Here is a 23,943-nt window from a genome sequence, read left to right on the forward strand (position 1 = left end):
ATAAGGGGTGACTGCAGCGCATCCTAGGAAGCTATCCAGATACTGTGCCGCATAGCTCTGAGACTGCGGCAAAGCAGCGGCGTCTAGCACCGCTTCGCTCTATGAACAACCGTCGGACAGCGAGCTTCTTTGAGAAGCCTTCTTCGTCATCTTTGGAGACACAAGTGGCGGATAATGTCTTCGAAGTCTTGCCCAGCATTTGATGTTCGAAAAATATTCATTTAGTTCATATGCATATGCATGAACTTCAGATAAGGATTCGATTTTTACGACGACGATATTACGATATAGGAAAACGAAAGCAACGGCTCTTCATTTATTGATGAATGAATGATTGCGAGAAGAGTATCTCCATGTTTACAATACAATATTAGCAGAGGTGAAGTCGAAAATGAGATAGGTACACATACACAATGCGGCACACATTAATTTGCAATGAGACGAATATGTACAACCAGCATACAATACAACATGATCATTGATCATAATACATTGATTCCGATGATAATGCATGCGTCGTTGTACAATGTTTTAGTGACAATTGAAATTCTAGGTATATACTATACTTACTTTTATCATAAAGAATAATTCATTACACTGCAAAAATTGGCTCGTAACTTACAGTTAGCAAACACATACCGCTCATATGATAAGAATATGGTTTCTGAACTGTCTTCGAATTTCGTACGATTTATTTATCATGCATCATGGAAGTGTGGAACACTTATGAACCTAATTAACTATGCAATTTTTTATGCACCTTGGTTTGGAAATGCTGAATAAATTACCCACAAATGACTCACATGAAAAATCACTGCCCATATTCTAGACCTGACTAAGCTCCATAACATTACAATCTAGCTATACGATGCTGATATGCTCACACGATAGGTCGTAGTTACCCGTTTAACCCCATTGAGCCATCGAGCTTTTCTTCTCAATAAATTTATCAGCTTCGAAACTATGTACAGAAGTTGATTTGTACTGAAGTTGCCACGCACCACGCTGGTTTGTTGAGCTGCGGACTTTCACTCCAGACATTCACGTGCGATGCATCGCACATTGGTCCGTGGCACGTATTGTGGTTCACGTCGGTACGTAGCGTTGTCGCGTGACACCCTAACCGCAAATGACTCGTCGCGACAAAGCTCAGACCAGCACACACACTGTACGTTACTCAATGCCACCACATTTTGAGCACTGTCTTAGTATTCGGCTATGAAGGCAGTAAGGCACGAGTGCATCACATTTGGACTGACGGCGGTTTTCGATGAGCTGAGGCTCCACTTGGCAGCTCTTCCACGCCTTGAGGAGGTGGGCGGTTGGCAGTCGAGGTATTTCTGAGCTAATTCGCTCCACTCCCCACTGGATTCACCATCGTCAGATTCTCGGCGATCCTGATGAAGTTCAGTGGCTCGGTTTCTGCCCCGTGATCTCCAGGAGTCCATCTCACTGCCTATGACTCTGGGTCTCATCCACCGACAGTAGCGACATCTAGCTACACTAGCGCCACCTGTCACCGTCGACCGTCCGGGTTCATACGTGTGGTGAAAAACGGATTGCTGTCGGTCGGGCAGCGCAGGCCGCCCATAATCCGCCAGTCCCACGACTTGTGGCCCACCGGCTCCAGCATGTTATTCCACAGCGCCTGCGCCACTGAAACAAGCAGAAAATGTTTGGTGAGTGGAAGTTGCGAGGGTGGTGCATAAGAACGCGTACAATCGACTTCTTTTCGAAGGGTGAGGGAACAGATAATGACATCACAGAACATGTGCACATCGCATCATTTAATTTAAAATGCTTATCCCAGTTATATTCCTTTCTTTGGGTAAGTGAGCCAGTAACGAAGGTTTTGTGACGAACTGAAACAGAAGAGCGAGAGGCGAGGCTCGATGTGAGAGCAGACCCTTGTGAGATGGCGCCACCGTACACACGCCTCCGCGGACGGTACGGTCGCGAGGAGCAGAGCAGTGATCACAGGTCTGTGGAATAGGTGACGCCACCACTGCAGACAGTGTAAACACCAACACCATTTCTTTACTAGCCTCCCCAATCCAACCTCATCCTGGATCACGCGTATACGCGGGATCGGGTCTAATAAATAATTTCTCTTTATTCGCTAATTTCACGGCCCTGAAAGGGTATAAATAGCTGTCGAAGGGTTCTGACTCCTGACCCAACAAAACAGCATAGGTCTATAACGGCAGCAGCGAGTGACCTCTGAATGTTCATTGTTCGCCCCTCCTCCGTTTTGAGCCAAAGTCCATGTAATGATTTAGTCCCAGGCGAGGCAAAATGACCCGGCTCTCTCTTGCATTTCTGTAATAAGCGGCCCGTAAAACCACAAAAAAAATGTTGTTGGTCCCGCACTGAGTTATAATGCCGCATCTATATGCTATCACACCACTCATGTCTGAAATCGTCGGATCGAACAAACAAAAGAGAAAATACTGTTGCACAGCTGCGGCCGACCGGACTTGTCGCCGCTGGCAGACTTTCTATGTTTGCGGATCTGATCGCTTACTGATTGTTTGCTTTTTAGATTATCTACATGTTAGAAAGCTCTCATGTACCTAACAGTAATAAAAAGGGGATTAATCGGAAGCCAGATTGTCATCAGCCTGCAACTTGGTGAAAACTGCACTGAACGCGGATAAACATTTCTCCAGCACCGTGTTACGAGTAGGGATCAGAATTCAGAAGTCGAGCTATCAGGGGCTAACAAACCGGACAGTATTTGACAACATCGTATACGTTTAGAACTTTAGAAGAGTTAGACATTTTGTTTTGTTTTTCTCACAGACCAAACGACAATACAATAACAATGAAAGTAAAACCATTGGTGTTATTTGCAATGCTATTGTTGTATAGTAATTGTCTGTGAGAAAAACATAGCATACGGTGTATTCGGGTGCATTGCACAGTGGGGATTTTTCCGATCTAGCGCCTCTTAATTCAAAAAATCTTTTTTGGATTTTTGTTTATTTTTTGTGTCAGTAGGGCTAAGAAATGTCTGAATTTTTCATATATGGCAATGTTTTATCTGTATGTCCACAGCAAAACTAGGAAAAATGCGCCCAAAGTTCACACTCATGCGTGATTACTCAATGGGTTCAGCAAGGCCCGAAAGTATAGCTCAATTTCATTGTCCTGTCCTGTTGGTTTTAATCTTGCGAGGTCTTAAAGTTGCATATCGTCTGAAAGGCACCTTTATTAGGAATGGAATGGCAAACAGAAAGTATGCCACAACCTTACTAAGGTCACAAAAATGCCCTTTACAAAAAAACCCTTACAGACACCATATTGAAGGAATAATATTCTAAATAAATGTAGGAAATCAACAATGTTGTCCACACTTTTCCACTCCGAAATATATCCTATCGAATTCGCCACTTTCTCCTGCACAAGACAACGCCTAGTTTGGCTGCCGAGACTTGCCTGAACACGGAATATTCACATTAGAGTATCTTAACACCCCACTCGAGGAGCGCTAGGGCAAACAGCATGTTCCGGACATAGCCGAATAATTTTACTTCGTGATTTATATGATGCATATTTTCTGAGACACATTCATTAGGAATAGGATGACAAGCGTAAATTATACATACCGTTACCTTATCAACCATCGCACTTGTGGGGAGGGGGAGGGGGAAGGGGTCGGATAAAACCCCATGGTTTTCCGCAAATTACTCGCGCAAAAAGCGGCCGATCGCGCCGAAACTTTCGGTGCCCTCGAGATCATCAATTTTACATCTAACCTAAAATTTTCATGACTCTGACCCAACTGACCTTTGACCTGTGGCATATTTCTCGAGACCATGTTTGGCCGGAATCGCGATTCAGCGTATGCCAGCTCACATTATCCGCGGTTTCCAGTCTTTTTGTGGTTTTAAACGTTCAAATATGTGAAATGATGTTGGTGCTATGCATAATGGTGGGTGTCAAGGTCACATGAAGGTCAAGTCAAGGTCATTGACCTTTTGATGACCTTGGTTCACTTTTTCGAATTTTACTTGTTTCTAGGGTAGTTTTTGGTGCTGATTTCGATTTTAGCAGCCATTTGAATATTTACGAAGTAGTTCTGGTGCCTTCGTTCCATGTTACGAAGCTATCAGTAGTAGGTGACACTTCTATGGATGGCCGGCAGGACGCCTACTAACCTGACCAGTGACCTGACCCGACCTGGCCTAAATGCATAAAGACATCGTCTGTGATCAAAACTAACATGAAATTCGTGATCAGCACCCCAAAATACCCCGTAACACCCTAACTTTGCGAAGTTTCAAGAGGTCTCGATTTCCCAACTTTAGTTGGGTCATTAAACTGACTTGGAAAGTCAGCTTATGACCTTGGACTTTAAAATTGGATATATTCGGTCTCATTTCGTCATAGGCAGCACGCTTGACTTTTCCACGAAGCTCTAGCTTGATCAGGGGCCAAACGGCTGAGCGGGGGGTCCAATTGAACCCCCTATACTATGTTGATTATGCACATTTACAGGTAAAATTCTCACCAGGACACACCAGCCAACATCCGTGCACAATCTGGCTACAATTCTACCTATGGTTTGCCCTCTACGAATAAATACGTGCTAGATCGGAAAAATCCCCACTGTGCATTGTGGGGAGTTTGGACTTTACCTACCACTAGTGGATCTGAAATTAGCGGACTCAGGTCTCATAGAGGTCGGATGAATAGTTAGCATCCGATTTTGGTCTCAAAGTTACCTAATCAATCATCGTCTTACAGCGTACTAAGAAGCTAATAGCAAAGGCTCATTTTGTTTAACTCAATCGTAAACGGAGTTCAGCTCCATCGCCACCACAATCTGCCTCTCACGGTGGCGTCGTTAGCCGTCGCGGTTCAAATTCCCCGACCGAACGGGCGGCCCAGTTCTAAAAAAAAAAAACACCTGGTCATGGCGAGTTACCCAAACTCCGCTCATGGTGTCACCACCGCACGCTGTCCGAAAATCAGTGCCGCGACCTCCGGCCGGTGCACGGCGGCCCCTGACACAGATGTCACACCTGGTCAGCCGGGTGATCTGTGACTAGCCATGAGACTGGCGAACTGTTCGGTTCGCCGGCTCGTCGGCCTTGCCCGATAAACGAGGCACCGGTGTCCGGCCTCACACCCTGGCCGGGCGACGACTGTGCGGGGGGGGGGGGAGGGCAGGCGACTGACTGTGCGGGGGGAGGGAGGGGGAGGGGTGGCGCTGACCCGCCGCCGGCTGTGACCTTGTGACGTCACGACCCGGCCCAAGGTCACGACAGCGCGCTGCGGGGTGTCACAGGGTGCCATGTCACCTCCCACATGGGAACAGCGGTCGAGTGTGCCGGAAGAAGACAGCGCCACCCAGGGCCGATGGATGAGGCTGTTTAGGGTTGAGTGAAGTGTGGAGCGGTACAGGGCCTGGACTAGGTGGGTTTTATGCTGAGTCATTGTTGGAGCAGCACACAGGAACAGAGACTGTCCTCTACAGGAATTGGAGGAAGGAAGAATTCAGTCATTCCCACTGAACGAACGCTTAGCTGAAAGTCAAGCTTTTGTTTCAACCAGACGGACCATGTAGTTCGTTCCGATATGATAATTATGTCCCTGCATTTAACCCATTCAGTCTCTGCATTGCATCACGTTGCACGCACCGTGTCACTCATTTACTCACGCTCGCCAGGGAATGGGTCATGAGAAGTGTCAGACTCGTCACCGGAACGGTAGCCAAGAGCATGACCGGCGACCGGTGCAGTCTGTCTCCAACCCTCTCCCCCCCCCCCCCTGCGCCGCTCACTAGTTCCTCAGACTGGAACCTGGCCATGCGGCGTGGAGCGACGCGTCGGAGCGAACCGAGACGTGAAGCGGCGCACCGGCGTCAGCTGGCCGGCCAGACGGCGCGAGCGACAAAGGGATGAGGATGGTGGGCTCAGGGTAGCGGGCTGACTCGTGAGTCGAGTGGCTGTGAGCAGGTCAGTAGACCGAGACGTCTGATGGGAAAACACAAGAGCGGGTTGAAAGAAAATACACCTCGTTTTAGAACAGCGTAGGTAAGACCGAAGACGGGACTGCTGACAGACGGTATTCAAGCGAGTGTGCGCAATGCCATGAAGATAAGTTTATGTAAAGTAAGCAGTGGCCAATCCATCAGCTCAGAAGTGGACACACGGGTCAAACCAACTGCAAGGCTAACCCTGAAAGAAGTTCATGCTTCTTCTAATTACTCCTCATTGCGTAGCGGTCGCCTCTCCTACTTTAGGTAATTCATCACTCACCCCTAAGTGGCTCTCACTTCTGTCTCTCCTACGCCTCCCTTCTATCCCCCAATTCCATGGCCGGGTGCTACTGTTGTTCCCCATGACCTGTTCGTCAGTGCACACCTCGTCGCCTGTACCTGTCTCTCCGCACCATTAGGCAGTGCCCTCACGTAGTGCCGTGTTGCGCCACCAATGTTTGGAACGGCGCCGGCACGCGGAGTGTTGGGCCACGCCCCCTGAACGGCTCCCCGATTCACGGTCACCACGCTAGACCCGGCTTCTCGTGGTGTCCTTTCTCCAATTAACCTGCCTAATCCTGTGAGGTCGACCGCGAGGTTTTTTATAGGAGCTGGGGTTGTGAAATCCAGGAATTTCCTAGAAATATTTGTGTTGTAAGCGAAAGTAATTATAGAAAAAATATATCAGAAAAATATAGCAATATATACCCTAGAACTGCAGCACGCTGCAGATAAGGGAGATGCCAGGATTCATGCTACACGTCACAAAAAATGCCTTTTTATTATTTTACCATCAAAGTGATTAGCGGAGTAACCAACCTGTGTTGTAACATGATACTGCATTGAGTTTTCCGACCTAAATATGTATGTCAGTGAACGGTCACCTTTCTATCCCCAAAAAGTTGCTTACGACACGCGGTCCAAGAATGTCACCGTTATTAATTTTGACGATTGACATAGTTTGGGGACAGACAACGTTGTTGAGAAATCTAAGGGCGATATAAGATGAACAAAACACATAACTACCTACCACAAATGACGCACTCATTGGACGGGATGACTCACTAACATCCCACTGGCTTTGTTAGAGTCCTCTCCTCGGCGACTCTTATATCTCACTGCAACTTACTGAGAGAGTGTCCGCGCTGGCTGAGGTGGAAGCAGTCGGCCGACATGAAGGTCGGGTCGGCTCGCATCCCGAACTGGCTGCCCACCATCGGTAGCTTGGACTCCACGTTGAACGGCTGGATGACCACTGTGAAGTCCTCCCGGGTGTCGTAGCGACCCGATTCAACCTGAGAAACAGTGGGGGCACGGAGTTAGCAGGGGGCTGACAGTTCAGCAAGTTTCAAACCACTTGGAAATTTTGAGGGTCTAGTAGAGTTACTAAATAGATGCCAGTTGTTAAAACAATTGTTAATAATTTGCTCCGAGGCTTTGGTGTTAATGCAAGTTGGCCTAAGCTTCAGCGAAAAGTCTAATAAATAGCCCTAAACTTAATCCGTTCAAAAGTTTAGTCCAGTCTGAAGCCAAGTCTTCACTTAAAACCAGAACCCGCTGCACATGTGAAGGGCAAAATACCTAAGCGCATAACCTTTGCTATTCATGCTGATGTGAGACGTCCCAGACGGAGGGTCAATTGTGCAAGTCATGCTTGGATTTGCACCTCAATGACCCTGCCAAGGTAATCTTGTGATCAAAACTCGGTTCAAATTAGCATACGTATCTCACATCACGATAACGCCAAGGATGCCCTGTTGACTAGTTCCGGCCTGTTGGGTGTCTCCTGACTAAGTTCATGGCGAATCCCACATTCTAGGCTCTTGAGTTATGGTCGGATGGTCGGACTAAAGTTCTGCCAGCGACGGCCGCGCGGCCCGCTGAGGCGCCTCCCAAGGCAAGGTCGAACCACGCGACTGCCGCGGCGTCTACTCGTAAGGCTTCTGTCTGAGGCTCGTCAGGGTGAGGTCGACAGGACATCACCCCTCCCCAGTCAATGCTCTTCTGTGCTCGATACTTCCCTGCTGTCGGATTGGCCTTCAATAGGGACGTGCAACGTGACAGGACAAGCGAGGTCAAGGACAGGGCCGGCGGTGCTTCCGACCGGCGAGTTTTTGCAGTAGGGTGCAGCGGAACGATCCTAGGGGTTCTCCAGGGGCGAAATGACCGGTGCAAATGAAGGGCCGCTGACGCTTGAAGGGATGCTCACGCTGAAAAAACGGCTGAGTATAGGTGATGCGATCGTCAAAAGGTAGTGAAATAAATCACCGTCACTAAGCTGAGCGGTGCGTGGTTCTGCAAGGTCACCAGATGCACATAGCAATGCGCTACTGAATATACAGCAGGCGAGATGCTGCCCTCCGCTTGAATCAAACTGTGATATGACTTTAGTTTGAGAGAACATGTAGCGACCTAAATCTCGCACATGTGCTATACTAACCACTCAGAGACAATGTGCACCCGGGGAGCTGTTGGAAACCAGTTCATATTTACAGCGTCCTTATGAACATGTACCATGTGCAAATCGCTGCCATTTCTCACAACATGGGAGATAGCTACAGCCAATTGTCACAGAAGCCATATCGTCAATCTTGTCGAATGGTCGACACCATACCGTTTACGACCGTTTAAAATAATTCTCAAGTGTCGTGCACATAGACAAAACTGTCCATTCAAGGTCAGCTTCCAGCGGGCATCGGTCGTTGTTCATGCATGTGCGCCTAACACCACACACGCACCCGCAGCTAGCGTAGAACCGTGCCAGGCACGCACACAAGGTCTCTGACCGAACTCTGAGAGTTCATGGCCACTACCTTCTCTAGGGGCGAGACAAATGCCTGGATAATGGCCGCTTGTCATAATGATTAGCATCAGTGACGACGTTACTAATCTCAAGCGATTCGGTAAACCACATGAACGGTATCCAATAGTTGTAAATGATTGTGTAACAACATTTTGTCGCGTTAACTAATAAAAGGTCTGGTTTATGTGGTAATCAGCAAGCCTGTCATGACACAAGGCCGCTCCTCACATATTTCAAAGTTAACGACTAAAATGGAGGCATCTTTAGCAATCTGACTCTTTCATGAAGTCCAAGTAAAACCAGTGAAAATGAATATACTCGTAATACTTTTTCTTTTCCTTTCGATTCACACTGCACTATATTTTTCAACCTTTTAGCAACGCTCCGAGTGGATCAGCAATGAGCATCCGGTCATTTTTTATTCTACCTTACTTTCGGTTTCCCTTGATCTGCACACACAGCACACAGAAATCTGCAAGAAAATATTGTATAATTTAACCACAGAACATACCAGCTGTATGACGGCGTTCTGGTAACCGGTGACCATATGCCGCATCGCCCGCTTGCCAAGTCTCTTCTTGCCGAACAGGCACGGGCAGAGGACATTGTCGGCGATCTGGCACGGCAGGTTCTTTCCCTTCACGTCCATCAACACCGATACGTCTGTAAACAGGAGATAGAAGAGATCAGAGACAGCTCTAAAACATTGCGGTGATGAGACAGACCACGGTGATATGACCTTGCTTGCAGTCTAGCAGCAGCTATTCAGTCTGGTCCTGTGGATTTGCATGATTTCAGTATTGCCAGGCAGACGACTCAGTTAGTCAATTGAAATGGATGAGGATGCATGTAGGCTCGAGGGTGAGTGTTTGTTGCAAGATATAGTCGTCAATACATTCAGCTGTAAATCTAAACAAGAATGAATACGGACCTCAGCGTGCGCAAAAGTCCCAATGGCTTTGTTTCACACAAACGTAACGTTTCTGCCAACGTAAAACATTCTAACTATGAACGAAATGAAACGTGGCGCGGTCCGTGTCTATAGTAGTTACTTCACATTGGTTCACCGGTTACTTTTACAGCCCTCTCTTTTATCCTGGAGGACCATAAACTCCTCGGCTTGGGACGGTAGCCGTCCTACAGGCCGCTGACAGTCCATGATTGCGCAAATAAGCCGATTAAACATGGCCAAGGTTACGACTGAACATACTTGGTAAACCTCAGCGTGAGATTGACGTAGAGATAACATTCTCCGATATATCCAAGCATATGTTTCGTTTACTTTTAGTTTTGAGTTTGTGGTTTATAACGGCCGAGTTCTAATGACTTTGGTAATTTTACTCCTCGATATATTGTAACTGCCGTTATGGTTCTAAGGTGCAATGCCTATTCCGTAGATAACATTGGTATCGTTTATCTGTTTACAAATGCATTGTATTCTGATTGTCAGATAAGATGTTGCAAAGACCAAGTTTGTAAATGTTGTTTGCAAATGTTGAGGCTTGATCAGAGATGCGCCAGGCTGCAATTTGAATTTGGTAAGTGCTACCAAACGGTAGCACTTACCTATATTATGAAATAATTAGAAACACCATATACCAAGTCCACCATAACCATATACCAAGTGCACCTTGGCTAAAGAATTAACATAACTACATAGGCCTTATGCAGGTGTATTTTGAAGGAAAAAACTTATAACAGCAAAATAATTAAACTGCTAGGTATTTTCGCCAAGGGAACTATTGGTAAATATGTCAATCAAACATGTCATCATTTATTTTCATATCCCATCAAACTAAAACATCTTCTCCTTCACAATAAAATGTCTCCCCGATTTCTGTATCATTGCTGGCCCAACACATTCAAATAAGCATCTTGTATTACTAAACTACTCAGGGGCGGATCCAAGGGGGGGGGGGTCACATGGGTCATGGCCCCCCCTTGAGGCCCGGGGGCCCAAAGACCTGCCAGGGGCACCACCGGCCTATCAGGGGTATGACAGGGGCACCACAGGACCGCCAGGGGCACCACAGGCCTAACAGGGACGCCACGGGCCTGGTGCCCCTGGGCCCTGACAGGACTGTAACGCCCCTGACAAGCCTGAAGTGTCCCCGGCAGGCACGTGGTGCCCCTGACAGGCCTGAGGCGCCCCTGCAAGGCCGGTGGTGCCCCTGGCAGGCCTGTGGTGTCCATGACAGGCCTGTGGTGCCCTTGCTAGGCCTCTGGTGCCCCTGACAGGCTTGTAATGCCCCTGGAAGGACTGTGGTGCCCCTGGGCCCTGACAAGCCTGAGGTGCCCCTGACAGGCCAGTGGTGCCCTTGCTAGGCCTGTGGTGCCCCTGGCAGGCCTCTGGTGCCCCTGACAGGCTTGCGGTGCCCTTGGAAGGACTGTGGTGTCCCTGGGCCCTGACAAGCCTGAGGTGCCCCTGACAGGCCCGTGGTGCCCTTGTTAGGCCTGTGGTGCCCCTGGCAGGCCTCTGGTGCCCTTGCTAGGCCGCTGGTGCCCCTGGCAGGCCTCTGGTGCCCCTGGCAGGCCTCTGGTGCCCTTGCGCCCGGAGAGGGCTGGTGCCCCTGAAAAGTCTGAAGTGCCCCTCGGCAGGCCCGTGGTGCCCCTGACAGGCCCAAGGTGCCCCTGCGAGGCCGGTGGTGCCCCTGGCAGACCTCTGGTGCCCCTGGCAGGTCTGTGGTGCCCCTGGCAGGTCTGTGGCGCCCCTGGCAGACCTGTGTTGACTGGTGCCCCTGCTAGGTCGCTGGTGCCCCTCACAGACCTGTGGTGCCCCTGGGCCTTGACAAGCCTGAGATGCCTGGCTATGACAGGCTCGTGGTGCCCCTGATAGACCAGTGGTGCCCTTGCTAGGCCTGTAGTGCCCCTGGCAGGCCTCTGGTGCCCCTGCTACCCCTGCGCCCGGAGAGGATTATGGTGCCCCTGAAAAGCCTGAAGTGCCTCTCGACAAGCCCGTGGTGCCCCTGGGCTCTGACAGGCCCATGTTACCCCTGCGAGGTCGGTGGTGCTCCTGGCAGGCCTCTGGTGCCCCTGGCAGGTCTGTGGTGCCCCTGGCAGGCCTGTGTTGACTGGTGCCCCTGCTAGGCCGCTGGTGCCCCTCACAGGCCTGCGGTGCCCCTGGAAGGACTGTGGTGCCCCTGCCCCTAGGGGTGCTCATGGGCCCAACAGGCCCGTTGTGCCCCTGACAGGCCTGTCGTGTATACTTGCTAGACCTGTGGTGCCCCTGCTTCCTGGCAGGCCTGTGGTGCCCCTGGCGGGCCTGTGGCGCCCCTACAAGGCCGTAGGTGCCCCTGACAGGTTTGTGGTGTCCCTGGAAGGACTTTTGTGCCCCTGACAAGCCTGAAGTGTCAAGGACAGACCCTTTAGACGCCAGGGTCAAGTTCGTCGGACTGACAACGATTTGCTTACCTGATAACGTTCCTGGTAAGTACTCACTACTCAGCGTCCACAACATATATACACATAGCACATTCATATATACTTGCTTACAATTGGTAAATGTGGTTGTGGCTAAGAGCTAAGATACTGACTAAAAAGAAAAAAAAAGAGAAAAAAACTGAAAATGGGGGCACCACCAAAATGAAGTGGACGAAATCCGTTGAGTTTTTAATTTTGGGTATAGGTAGGGGCACCACTTCGATTCATGACCCTCCCCTTGGAGTTTTCCTGGATCCGCCCCTGAAACTACTACCAGAACGATATCCATTCACTCATCCCACCATCATTTCCACTCACCTACGACGGGTACGAGGTTGACGAACGTCCTCGGCATGTTGGCATGCAGGATGTCCAGCGCCTCCTTGATGAAGGTGGCGTGCCCGTGAGGCGAGTGCGGCCAAAAGTTCTTCCGCATGCACACGTGGCTGCACAAGTTGTTGCCGCCAATCATCAGCGTCACCATCTGAATAAATGAATGAATGAATGAATGAATGAATGAATGAATGAATGAATGAATGAATGATATAATCAATGAATGAATGAATGAACGAATGACGATTGAACCAAGCAATAAATCAATCAATTATTAGTAGATGAATGAACGAATGATTAATCAGTGATTGAACGAATGATGAATGGATGAATGAATGAACGAATAGTGAACTTTTCTTCATAACACCAAAATTATATTCAATTAACTTTATGGAAATAAACATGATAAACGAGCAGCAGATACATCACGATAAGCAAATATGTGCGTGACAGAGAAAAACAGCAGCGCTTCACTGAAATTCCAAGTGCATCATGTAAAGGGAAAGGAACAATATAGAAGATCCTTATAAGCCTTCTTAACAAGCGACGAACATGAATCTTCATGCGCAGTCTAAGATACGCGGCTCTCACAAATTCACGCCGCGGTCTTTGCGGATGATGTTCCCAGTTCCCACCGTCCCGTGAAGTGTCACGATCTCCTAGTCTTCACGCAGGAGTCGTGTGTCAGTGTGCTGTGGGGCGTCATGGGACGCATTGGATGTCAGGCGGTCAGCCTCATCGGTTTCGAACATCACGGCTACGCTGAACATGGGTGATGTTATGGGAGGAAACCTGGCTGTAAAGAGAGAGATTCCTAGCCCTGAGAAACGCGTGAGAGAAAAGCTAGGCTTTTCGTGGTCGATGTACTATAAGTTTGATGTGTAAAAGAGATCGTGTAAGCCTATTCCCTAATATCGTGTTGACTAAGTGAAAGTGAATAACAAACGCATAAACAAACAGCCAACGATTTCCAGCGGCCCCAGATATCAATCAAACTTCACTACTTCACACAACGTGCGGTGGTATGAGTTCGCCCCTCCTCTCCACTAGTGCTCTCTCTCTCTCTCTCTCTCTCTCTCTCTCTCTCTCTCTCTCTCTCTCTCTCTCTCTCTCTCTCTCTCTCTCTCTCTCTCTCTCTCTCTCTCTCTCTCTCTCTCTCTCTCTCTCTCTCTCTCTCTCTCTCTCTCTCTCTCTCCCTCTCTCTCTCTTTCTCTCTCTCTCTCTCTCTCTCTCTCTCTCTCTCTCTCTCTCTCTCTCTCTCTCTCTCTCTCTCTCTCTCTCTCAAGCTCAACGTCCTCTCTCCATACCTCCCAGCTGCATCTGAGCGACGCCGGAGCGATCAGCTGATCTCTCTCCAGTGACCTGTGCGTCTCCAGTCAACGGCCCCGTGGTGGCGACCTTGACGGCGGCCTCGCGAGGACGCGGCGCACGCACAAAACGACGCGCACTTCCGCTCTACCACGGCCGGCGAGCGGCGAGCGCGCTGGGGCGGCGGGCGGTGGGCGGTGGGCGGTAGACGGCAGGCGGTGGAGCGGACTGGATCAGACGGGTAGCGAAAAAGCGAGAGTGGAATGGCTGCTGCTGGGCTACGGCCCTTACAAGTCTTTAGCCGTATTAGCTGGGTATTTACAGGATTTGTTAGCATGTGTGTCTGTGTGTGTGTGTGTGGGCACTCAGGTGGTATCATTGTGACATTCACGCCTGCCTGTCAACAGGTCACTGTGAGGTTGTGATTACAACAGATAATCGTGTGATCAACAAGAATTTACACTATTTAGCGGTCTCCTATGAACGTCAAGATGAATGAACCGAAAAGCGTACCGGTAGCTACGCAGTCACTAATTCAAACATCTCAGCAATCCAGCGCACGAATAGATCGCTGACATCTATTGCAGCAGTCGAAAGCTCAGCTATGTTTTTGTCAACCAACCTCGTCAACTGAATGCAGAAAAGGCCTCTAAACCATCCGTACTCAACGGGGCATGTCGCAAGTGAGCGACTGCATTATGGCTCAATCGGCGAAAAATTCGACTGGTTGTGGACCGGCGGTGCCTGCTGCTATGCTGCGGATTGCCGGTGGTAGCCAGTTGTGCCAGGGACCGGTGGCAGTGTCCGCGGTCGTTGACCACATGGCGTGCTGCAGAGGGAGATTGTGTCTGACCGCGGGTGGGAGAATGCCGCTGATATTTTTCGTTTTTTCCCTCGTCTGAGAGGTTGTAAATGGGAAGGTTAGCAGCCGACATCGGTGGCACAGCTGTGCGACATGTGTTGCTGTGCACTGTGCAGATAATTACAAGTAAAAGTCGTGTTTTTAGAGGAAACATCGTCACCTACATGTGCCCGAGAGTTCACCAGACATGCCACAGAGGGTATGAAACTGGCGCCAGAGAAAGCAGGCAGCTGTGAACTGCAGAAATGTGGCTGAAAATCCTATACCAGCATTTCAGGTCATCATAAAAGCGTTAGAATTGAGTGCGCGTGGTGTCCGGGACCTACACACCTCTCATATACCATGTCAGCATGGTCAGCGACCCAGTGTTACGGCGTAGTCAGGGTCACTAAGGATGCAGATCACGACGTCATAGGTTGCACCACGGCCTTGCCTTAGGCGTGATGTTGTGCATGCAAGGCCTCGGCCGTCCGTGCCACGCGGTGAACTAGGGTTTATACTGACCCACCGTGCCAGTGGCCCCATCAGGAGCACTGGCCCGGTCAGAGCATGCATGTACCCCAGCCACCGCAGGCGCCGCTTGGGCGTGGCCTAATCCCGCGCCGCCCTAATGGGGGATTTGGCTGATTTAGTGAAGGTTGCCACCTCGACTGACCGACCGCAGCGTGACTTGCAGGAAGCTCGGCACGAACGGCCAGCGCTGGTGGTGTGGAGGGATGTTGAACTGCATGGCACGTATAGGGGCGGGTGCCAGGCCGCTTTGTCTTTACAGTGATTGTGCAGGATTTGGGGCTCCGAGTAAGGATCCAAAGATAGTGTAAAAGATGACCCAGATGACGTCACTCACCTTCCAGTCGTTTTGGAAGTCGATGCGCGGATCTCGACGCATCCTGTTGACTAGAGCGTGCGCCTGGCGAGGCATTGCCATATGCAGGGCTCCCGCCTTGGCTACGTTGAACTGAGACTGAGGCGTCTCAGGGCCTCCCGAACCCGTTGAACCGCCTACTAGGTGGTGCGAGAAGTGCTTCAGCACGTTCGGCAGTGTGAACGTCGTGAGGTAGTGGCCGTTCGCGCCTGCGGGATAGAAGAGTGACGTCAGAACTGGGTGACGTCACAGGTCAGGCCTAAGGCGTGACACGTTTATAGCACGTGCAGGGTATCACAACGAGCCAATCATGTGTGGTTAAACGTGTAAAGAACTTATATGAGAGCTTATGTGCTACAGATTCACGACCGAAGTACTTAACATATCGATATAATAATTTTTTTCGGAACAAAAGTTATTAATCACATGCATGGTGTACCATGCATGTAATAAACTGGTTGCCACATTTAACTAACACTCTTCTCCAAGGGCAACTACACCAAATAGCTGCGGTAATGGGATCATCTAGGCGTATCAGTGGATTCTGGGCGGAGCCGTGCAGGCGGGTGAAATAGTTCTGACAATGACGGACATTATTCCGCCTCGTAACATGGCCGTTCCACAGTGGCGCAAGGACGATCGCACTACTTCTAAGAATGATTGGACGCTGGGGCACCCAACCGGGAAATGACCACAAGGGAAGCGGAACGATGCCACGGTACCCGCAAAACACGTCAAAACGATAAGGAACGGAGGGTGGTTAGATCAGGTAGACCAAGGAAGCGAAATAACGTAGCTAAATCAACAGCTGAGAAATGTAAATAACGTCTTGCTTGTGTTCTTTTTTTAGTAATAGGAAACAAAGACGGAGAAAATGTAAGCAATGAAAAATATGCAGGATATCGAAAAGGTTGGGCTTTCAAACAACGTTCTCCGCTGACTTGTAATTTACCAAGAACTGGTTTTATGATCACATAGCCAGTGCCAGTCTTTGGATGTATATGTACACACAGAAAAATATTGACACCGTTAGCGGTGTAATTGCACAGTACATATCTGAGCACTTGAGGAAAGTTAATTTAGTCCCTTCCCCGCTTAAATTACTCGCGCTTCCAAATGAACACCAGGAAGAAGGTAATAGAACACTGTTAGGAGGGTTGGGTGTTTTACTACATGTAGCAAAACACCCAACCCTCCTAACAGTGTTCTATTACCTTCTTCCTGGTGTTCATTTGGAAGCGCGAGTAATTTAAGCGGGGAAGGGACTAAATTAACTTTCCGCAAGTGCTCAGATATGTACTGTGCAATTACACCGCTAACGGTGTTAATATTTTTCTGTGTGTAGTAATATACTCCGTATACCTACTAACCAATTATCACTAGCATATGCTTAACAGTTTATAGAGATTGCACGCTTATGTAACATGAGATTGCGTGTGAGAATTCACGTCGTTTTTGTCACGCCCCTCTCCGACGCCAGCCGGCTGTGAAGGCACTCGACCAGCCTTGGCGATCGTCTGAGGGTGCCGGCAAAAACGACTATCTGCGACCATTATCCGGTCGAATGGAGAACAAGTTGAACTTGTCTGACTCGTGGGCAGCGTTTGTATGCCAGCCGCTACTGGAGCGAGGTCGGCGAGCTATTGCTGCCCATCTCACTCTCTTCCTCTTAGTTGTTGGGGAGACGGCGCGCTATTGCTGCCCATCTAACTCTCTTACTATCAGCTGTTAGGGAGACCGGAGAACAAACACGAGGTGAGATCGAAGAGTAATGACACTTTTTGGTGAACAGTTGAGCTTAAAAAAAGAGCGGTACTTCGACTTTATTCAACTTGATAAACTAAGAACTTATTTTTTATCGTTTCATTTTAAAATAAACACACGATATGTCCCAAAACACGTTTCGAGACGAATCAGACTTACATATTCGTTGCATATGCGTACGCTCAGACAGAAGCGACGTTGAGGCCATTTCTATTCAATGCCTTGGCCAGGGCTGAAAAAAGTGTTTCGGTGGTTGTCGTCCAAAGGCAAACGGGCTTATTTGGTTGTCAACTCAAGATGTCTAAACCGCGCCCCGCTGAGGGTCCTTGATTTCGACGCCCTGCTCGGGAGGGGGGGGGGGGGGGGGGGGGTCAAACACCCGCCCTTTTAACTCGGATACTGGGTCACGTAGTGACAAGCAGTAAACGGCATTCGAAAGAACGTCTTAAATAAGGGCGAAAATATGACATTTGTTTTTTAGGCTAAGTCAAAAGTCAGGTCACCAGAGGTCATTAAATGAAATATATTGCCTTTCAATTTTTTTTTCTAACACCGGACGCACAACTCGGGAGCCAACCTATATAGAGCTATACAGCGCCGCGGAAAAGATTTGACCCTTTTGACCCTTTCGGTGACCCTTCGATAGTGCGACTGGTCGATTTCTCTCACCTTTGAACAATACGTGCTCAGGTTGGTACACTTCAGTCGTGCAGACGCCACGGACCCTGCGTGCGAATATATTATAATTCCGCTCCTTTTTGTTAGCGCAGGGCGCTCAGCCGTCAGGCTCAATTGCCCGACGATCCGTGTCCCTCGACCTCGGAAGTCCTTTATCCTCGTGGGCATGACATGGCGTGCCCTCCCCTCGGCCTCATCAAAGCATTACCGGCACTGACACGGTCCCACTCAAGATGTCCCGCCGCGGACCTACCCCCAGGCGCCACCGGGGTGGGTTTTGACGTCACAAAAGGAGCCCCGGCGGATTGGAGGGGACGCTAACTGGCGGGCAGGGGCCGGCCGAGTCCTGGAATGTACTAGATTTGCCAGACACGTGTTGCCAGCGGACAACCACGGCGACCACTTGGTATGCCATTGGTCGTCTTTATGAGGGTCGCCGATCGGCCGTCTGAACGATGGTCGAACGACGCAGTATATACTAAATAGCTACGGGGAGTTGGAATATGTCTGTAGCTACCAGGAAATTTTCCACTGGGATGCCGCCGCGTACGGGAGGTAACGGACTCGAGAACTGCGTAAGTAGATGTGATGGGGAGGGACAGAGAATGGTTTGCGTGGGCAGAGGCGATTGGGTTGCGTGGGCAGAGGCGGATGGATTGTGCGCTTCTAACCGCATTAAGCGGAAGGAGTTAATCAGTTCAGGCGCTGCGCGTGGTCGCCATAAGATCGTCTTATCGGTTGTCGTCGTCAACGATAAAACGATACAATTTTTCACCCCTGGCCTTGGCAAGGTCGATTGATCTGTCGTCTGCTATTTTGCAATGCAAAGCTGCATCACCTGGCTTCTCAACTCCGATCTAGGTTAAGAGTATGACGATGATATTCAGTGAATCCATGGATCAAGTTATGCGGCGGTTTCGAGCCATATGAAATGGGTAATTCATTCCAAAAATGACGATTGTTTACGTTATGAGAGAGGTGTGCAATGCATATTCAATATATGCAATATACAATATACATGCATGGTCCTTCGACTGGGGCTTAGATAGATGATTCCAAGAAAGGCAGGAATTTTTAATGGCATGAAATGCTGCGCAGAAGAAAATGAATGGGTGTTAGGCTGATTTACTTGACTTTGATATCCAGCAGGAATATATTATAATCCAAACGGTTTTTAGAAGGTGAACTGAAAGTAAAGCATTAAAGAGGTGAATTTTTAAGATAATGGGATTTATCATCGACATTTATTTTCTGGAATAAAAAATACACTCCCGACGCAGGCACTGATGAAATCATTTTACAGCAGCACCCTGAAATGATAGCCAAAAAATCCTCTAATTGTTGGCCACTGGAGGTTATAATGCCATGACTACGTGAATTTGTCTGCCAGATGTGTGATCGAAACTCGGTGAAGCGACACGATCCAAACGTGACATCACAGTCGCTTCCTGCCTGCAGACATACCTAGTGAGGAAGGAAATGGAGAGAGAGAGAGAGAGAGAGTAGATGAGAGAGGGAAAGAAAGGTAGGGATGATAAGAATGGTAAATAAAAGGAATGATGAACATGGCTTATAATAGGTGCGCTATTGAAACGTAGGTATATAGGCACGCTGCTAAAAAAAATTGCCATGAACGTCCTAGCTGACGTATTTAGTTCACTACCGCACTAACTGGTTGTAATTATGCAGTGTCATCAGCATTCAGCAAAGCCCGCTCTGGTTGAAAGTCTAGCCTATCACAGATTATGCAGCGATTATAGAGCTGTTGTCTGTTGTGTCTGGCACTATAAGCAGACAGATTCCTCACCGCACGTGGCTAGCAAAAAGCATGCACGCAAATCAATTCCTTCCGGTTAATGAGTTCCGGTTAATGAATCAGAGTTAATGATTTCTTTTTCTGCGATGAATATAAAAAGGTACCTATATGCCTTAGGTTCTTGGCTAATCACAATCGCAGAACTATAAGTAAGCAAGTGTTGTGGCGAGAAGTTTTTGCGTACAGGGCCTGTTGCACAGAAGTTCAGCAACACAACTGTCATTACTACAAGGACGATAGCCATAACGTGCACAAAACTCACGGCATGCACTTCAAAACAACAAAGCATAATCACGAACCAAAAAAGCGCCACGTGTTTGACCTTTCCTGTCACCTGTAGCGAACATCACAGCCCGTTTTTACCTTCCCTCGCACCATACAGCACTGTGCGCCTGCGCACTGCACACCGTGCAATCACCGCACCTGCACACCGCAAAACACACACAGTTACATAAATAAGGAACAGCACTGCACTAACCTCCACTCCAGGAGACTCCGCGGTAGTTGCGCTTCACGTCGATGATGAGCGTCGAGAACGCGCCGTTGCCGGCAGTCAGGCTGTCGCCCATGGCGCCCACCACCCTGATGTCCCCCGGCCGGAGCCGGTGAACGGAGGTAGGGGGCTCGTACGGCTGGGAGTAGCCGGCCGGACAGTCCAGACGCTGCTTCAGGGGCTTCTGGCTCTTGGGGCCGGGACTGAAGAACAGGCTGCCCGAGCTGGATATCAGCTGTGGAGAGAGGATAATAGTTAGACGGCTTCAGTTGAGTCAGTGGATTTTAGATCGGTAAGCTAGATGAGTAGATTCGATACTGCCACATGTCTCCTTTCTTGAGCCTGAGTCCCACAGTTCACTGGCCTTACGGCCACGTGCCAGCAGATAGCTACCCCTCGGAAGCACATTCAGGGCTATTATTAGCATGAACGGGTGTACATACACTTACAGGATAGCACTCCGATGTAATCTTTTAACCCTAGAACGCCTAGGGGGGGGGTTGTATCAACCCCCCCCCCCTGAGGTTTTTTCAAAGTGCACGCTAAACGGCTTGTCGTAGCGGGCTGAAATTTTCAATACCCTCTGGGGCAACCTTTGCGCATCTTTTGCCGAAAAAAATTGATCGGGTCATGTCAGGTCACGGAGTTATGACGTCATAAGAGGTACAGCCTCCGGCCGACAGTTACCAAACGTGTGCGCCGAATCCCTAGGTTTTCTGCCGGTGATACCCACATTGTTTGATGGATCATGATGAAACTTCCCATGCATGTTGGGGCAAGCATTGGCTATCGTGTGGTGCAAGAAAATTGACCGGGTCAGGTCAGGTCACGGAGTTATGATGTTATAAGAGGAACAGCGTCCGGTACTATTTTTGAAAAGCGCCCGAACCACTATTTTGCTAATTCTTGTCACCTCAATGGGAATATGCAGCAATATTAGCTTCTATAAGGAGCAAATGGACCTTCCAAATCAAAAAATACAATCAGATTTCAAAAATTTAAATTTTGATTTTTCGAATTTCTGCCGCCGACTGTGACCTTGCCGACTTCCGGCGCTCCCAACGCGCCATTTTTAGAGCTAGGGAAACGAAATACATACCAAACGATAGAGAATTGATCAAGAAACACGATAGTGAAGGTTTCAAGTCGATATCTCCCACCGTGTTGCCGCAATCGCCGTGGAAAGTTGAAAAAAGTCTATTTTTCCGAAAATTTGACCTTTGACCGGTCAAAAGTAGGTCAAATGTTGACCTAGGACCAAAAAATATACCACCAATCGCGAGATCTCGTTGAGAGCAATCCGTTGGTTTTTTCCGCTAAGCTCTACGACCTTCCGTTTCGAAACGCCAGGGGGGGTCGTAACAACCCCCCCCCCCCTGGTCGTTCGTGTTATGAGAAATGGCCTGGTCGTGCGAGGGTTAAAGCGCGCACTTGTCCGCAAAGATAAAGCTAGCCAGCGCTCTATTTTTAGACCACTGGTTTTCGGAATACAGGAGCAAGGTACGAAGAAGTGGGGGACGTTTGGGCAGATTCATCACAGTATTATCAGTCTGTGAAATCTACTTAGCAGGAAAAGTTATTACAAGATCATAGTGAACATAATCCATATGCTACAGATCAAACCGATTTGCAAAACTCGTAAACAGTTAACGCTCAATGATGATAGTGATCTCTTTTGATCTTCGATTCAGTATGTTGGCCTTTTCTGTGAGCAATGCGCGAAGTGCTTCCCAGACTCTTCCCAGAATTTTCAGCTTACTTACTCTGTTCTCTCTCTCTCTTTCTCTCTCTCTCTCTCTCTCTCTCTCTCTCTCTCTCTCTCTCTCTCTCTCTCTCTCTCTCTCTCTCTCTCTCTCTCTCTCTCTCTCTCTCTCTCTCTCTTTTATTTGATTTTTTTATTATTGATAAATTATGATTTAAGTGCGTAGCACTTTTGCGCCAATTGCCTACTTGATTTGTTATATTCATCTGTTTTTTTTTTTAATTGAATAAATGGTCTCTCTCTCTCCTCTCTCTTTCCTCCCCCTCTGTCCCTCTCACTCTCTACTTTGCTGCAGACCTGCCTTCCGAATCGACTCTATGACGCTGTCTATGGGAGGTGCGTGGCTGAGCGAAGCAGTCCGGTTTGTGGTGTCTTGCCAGCGCGCCGTGTCAGGTCGACCGTACACTGCAATGGTTCTGGTGTGACCGGTTCAGTCCAGACAACCGTCCGTTCCGCTGCTGGGGGCTCACCCCGTCACCGTCACTATTACCCCGTCACTATTAACAGTCACCGTGGGCTCACCGATCGGCCCGCGGCGCTGTGCCCCGCCCCCGGAGCGAGGCCTCCGATTGGAATAAGGTTACTTCTCTTTTCTGTTTTCTATAATATAACATTGACAACCAAGTCACACCTATGTCTTGTGTGAAAGTAAAGATGCTTCGCCTTGTGTTTTGTTATCAAATGTCATTCAAGGTATCTAGCTGAGCCATTATGCCTATTACTAAAAACATTACAAATTCATTCAAACGACATACAGATAGGTGTAACAGCTGCATTGAAATAAAACTTAAAAACTGTACAATACATCCCAAGAAAAAGATCAAGATCGGATGGCTAAAGATTTAAACACTTCATTACAATGCCTCTGCTCATCTTCTCGTCACTCCACCGTTGTGTGACCTTGTCAGGAGAGGACAGTCGGGCCGCCCCAGCAGCGATCGCAGCACTCTGAGGTAACAGGGGTACTGGGGCCAGCCGGCGCGAGGGCGCAGCTACCTTGCCCGAGGCCGGCGGCGGCAGCCACGCGGCGCCAGGCGCCGGCCGGCCGGCCAGCCCGAGGCACGGGTGGGCGGGCGGTGCCATAGAACGGGTGGCCGCCGAGACTGGTCGCGCCCCGAGGTTGTGGGATGCGGTGTGGTCAATGTCGCGGAGCTCGGGGGGAGATTCAAAGTGTGCGAGTCAACGACTCGACTTGGTGGAAAAGTGATGATGATGATTTGGAGTGACAGGGCGCACCAGCTGCGAGGCTATATCGCGCCTATTTCTTTGGTAGAAAAGTGCTGCATTAAATTTAGCGCATTGACACATAGAAAGCCTACATAATCACCAAAACAAATGATCAGCGTCAGTGATGCTTACGGTTACGCTAGATAATCGCACCGGCTAATCATCTAGTAATCTTTCATTGCCCCAGCTCAACGCCTTTGTTGCCGGGCCGGACCACAGCAGCGCTCCCACAGAAGCACCCGATGTCCCGGCTCTGAAGTGCCCGGAACCCGTTAGAGTGTTGTGCCGGTCTCCCAGCGCGGGGTGTCGCCATGTCGCCGCCGAGGAGCACCAGTTTAGTGGGAAACGGTACGGGAGTGTTCAATGGAGGCCACATATGGCGGGCCGGCCAGCCAACCGTGGAATCCAAGCGCGATGAGGTGATAAATTAACGACTGCCAGGAACAGTTAAAATAAGTGCTTTAGGGATAATGGTATCGAACAGCGTTGGCCAAATAAAATGTTTTTAACAGTCAACGACTCGTTAGCGGGATTTAGGTGGGAGATTTTAGTACAAAGAACTGTTCGTGCAATGTCGACGTACTTACAGTAATCATTTTCTTGAAATATCTTAAAATTTTGTGATG

General features: G+C 49.1%; 1 protein-coding gene across 1 annotated transcript; it reads right to left on the reverse strand.

Moving 5' to 3' along the window:
• Window positions 1-1,516: 1,516 nt before the first annotated feature.
• Window positions 1,517-23,913, reverse strand: LOC122384779 (phospholipase B1, membrane-associated-like). Its single transcript, XM_043372511.1, has 7 exons — window positions 23,905-23,913; window positions 20,314-20,563; window positions 15,560-15,786; window positions 12,528-12,693; window positions 9,301-9,452; window positions 7,116-7,281; window positions 1,517-1,656 (listed from the first exon to the last, which is right to left on the reverse strand). Exons 1-7 carry the CDS (start codon window positions 23,911-23,913, stop codon window positions 1,517-1,519), a joined length of 1,110 nt encoding a protein of 369 aa, XP_043228446.1.
• Window positions 23,914-23,943: the final 30 nt, after the last annotated feature.

The sequence above is a fragment of the Amphibalanus amphitrite genome, unplaced genomic scaffold (genome assembly GCF_019059575.1).
Source record: "Amphibalanus amphitrite isolate SeventyFive unplaced genomic scaffold, NRLGWU_Aamphi_draft 000198F_arrow, whole genome shotgun sequence".
Taxonomy (NCBI): Eukaryota; Metazoa; Arthropoda; class Thecostraca; order Balanomorpha; family Balanidae; genus Amphibalanus; species Amphibalanus amphitrite.

Coding starts and splice junctions, on each gene's coding strand:
- LOC122384779 (XM_043372511.1), bottom strand. Junction 12,694..15,559: donor ACTTCCAAAACGACTGGAAG/GTGAGTGACGTC, acceptor TCATTTATTCAG/ATGGTGACGCTGATGATTGG. Junction 1,657..7,115: donor CCAGCGCGGACACTCTCTCA/GTAAGTTGCAGT, acceptor TGCTTGTTTCAG/TGGCGCAGGCGCTGTGGAAT.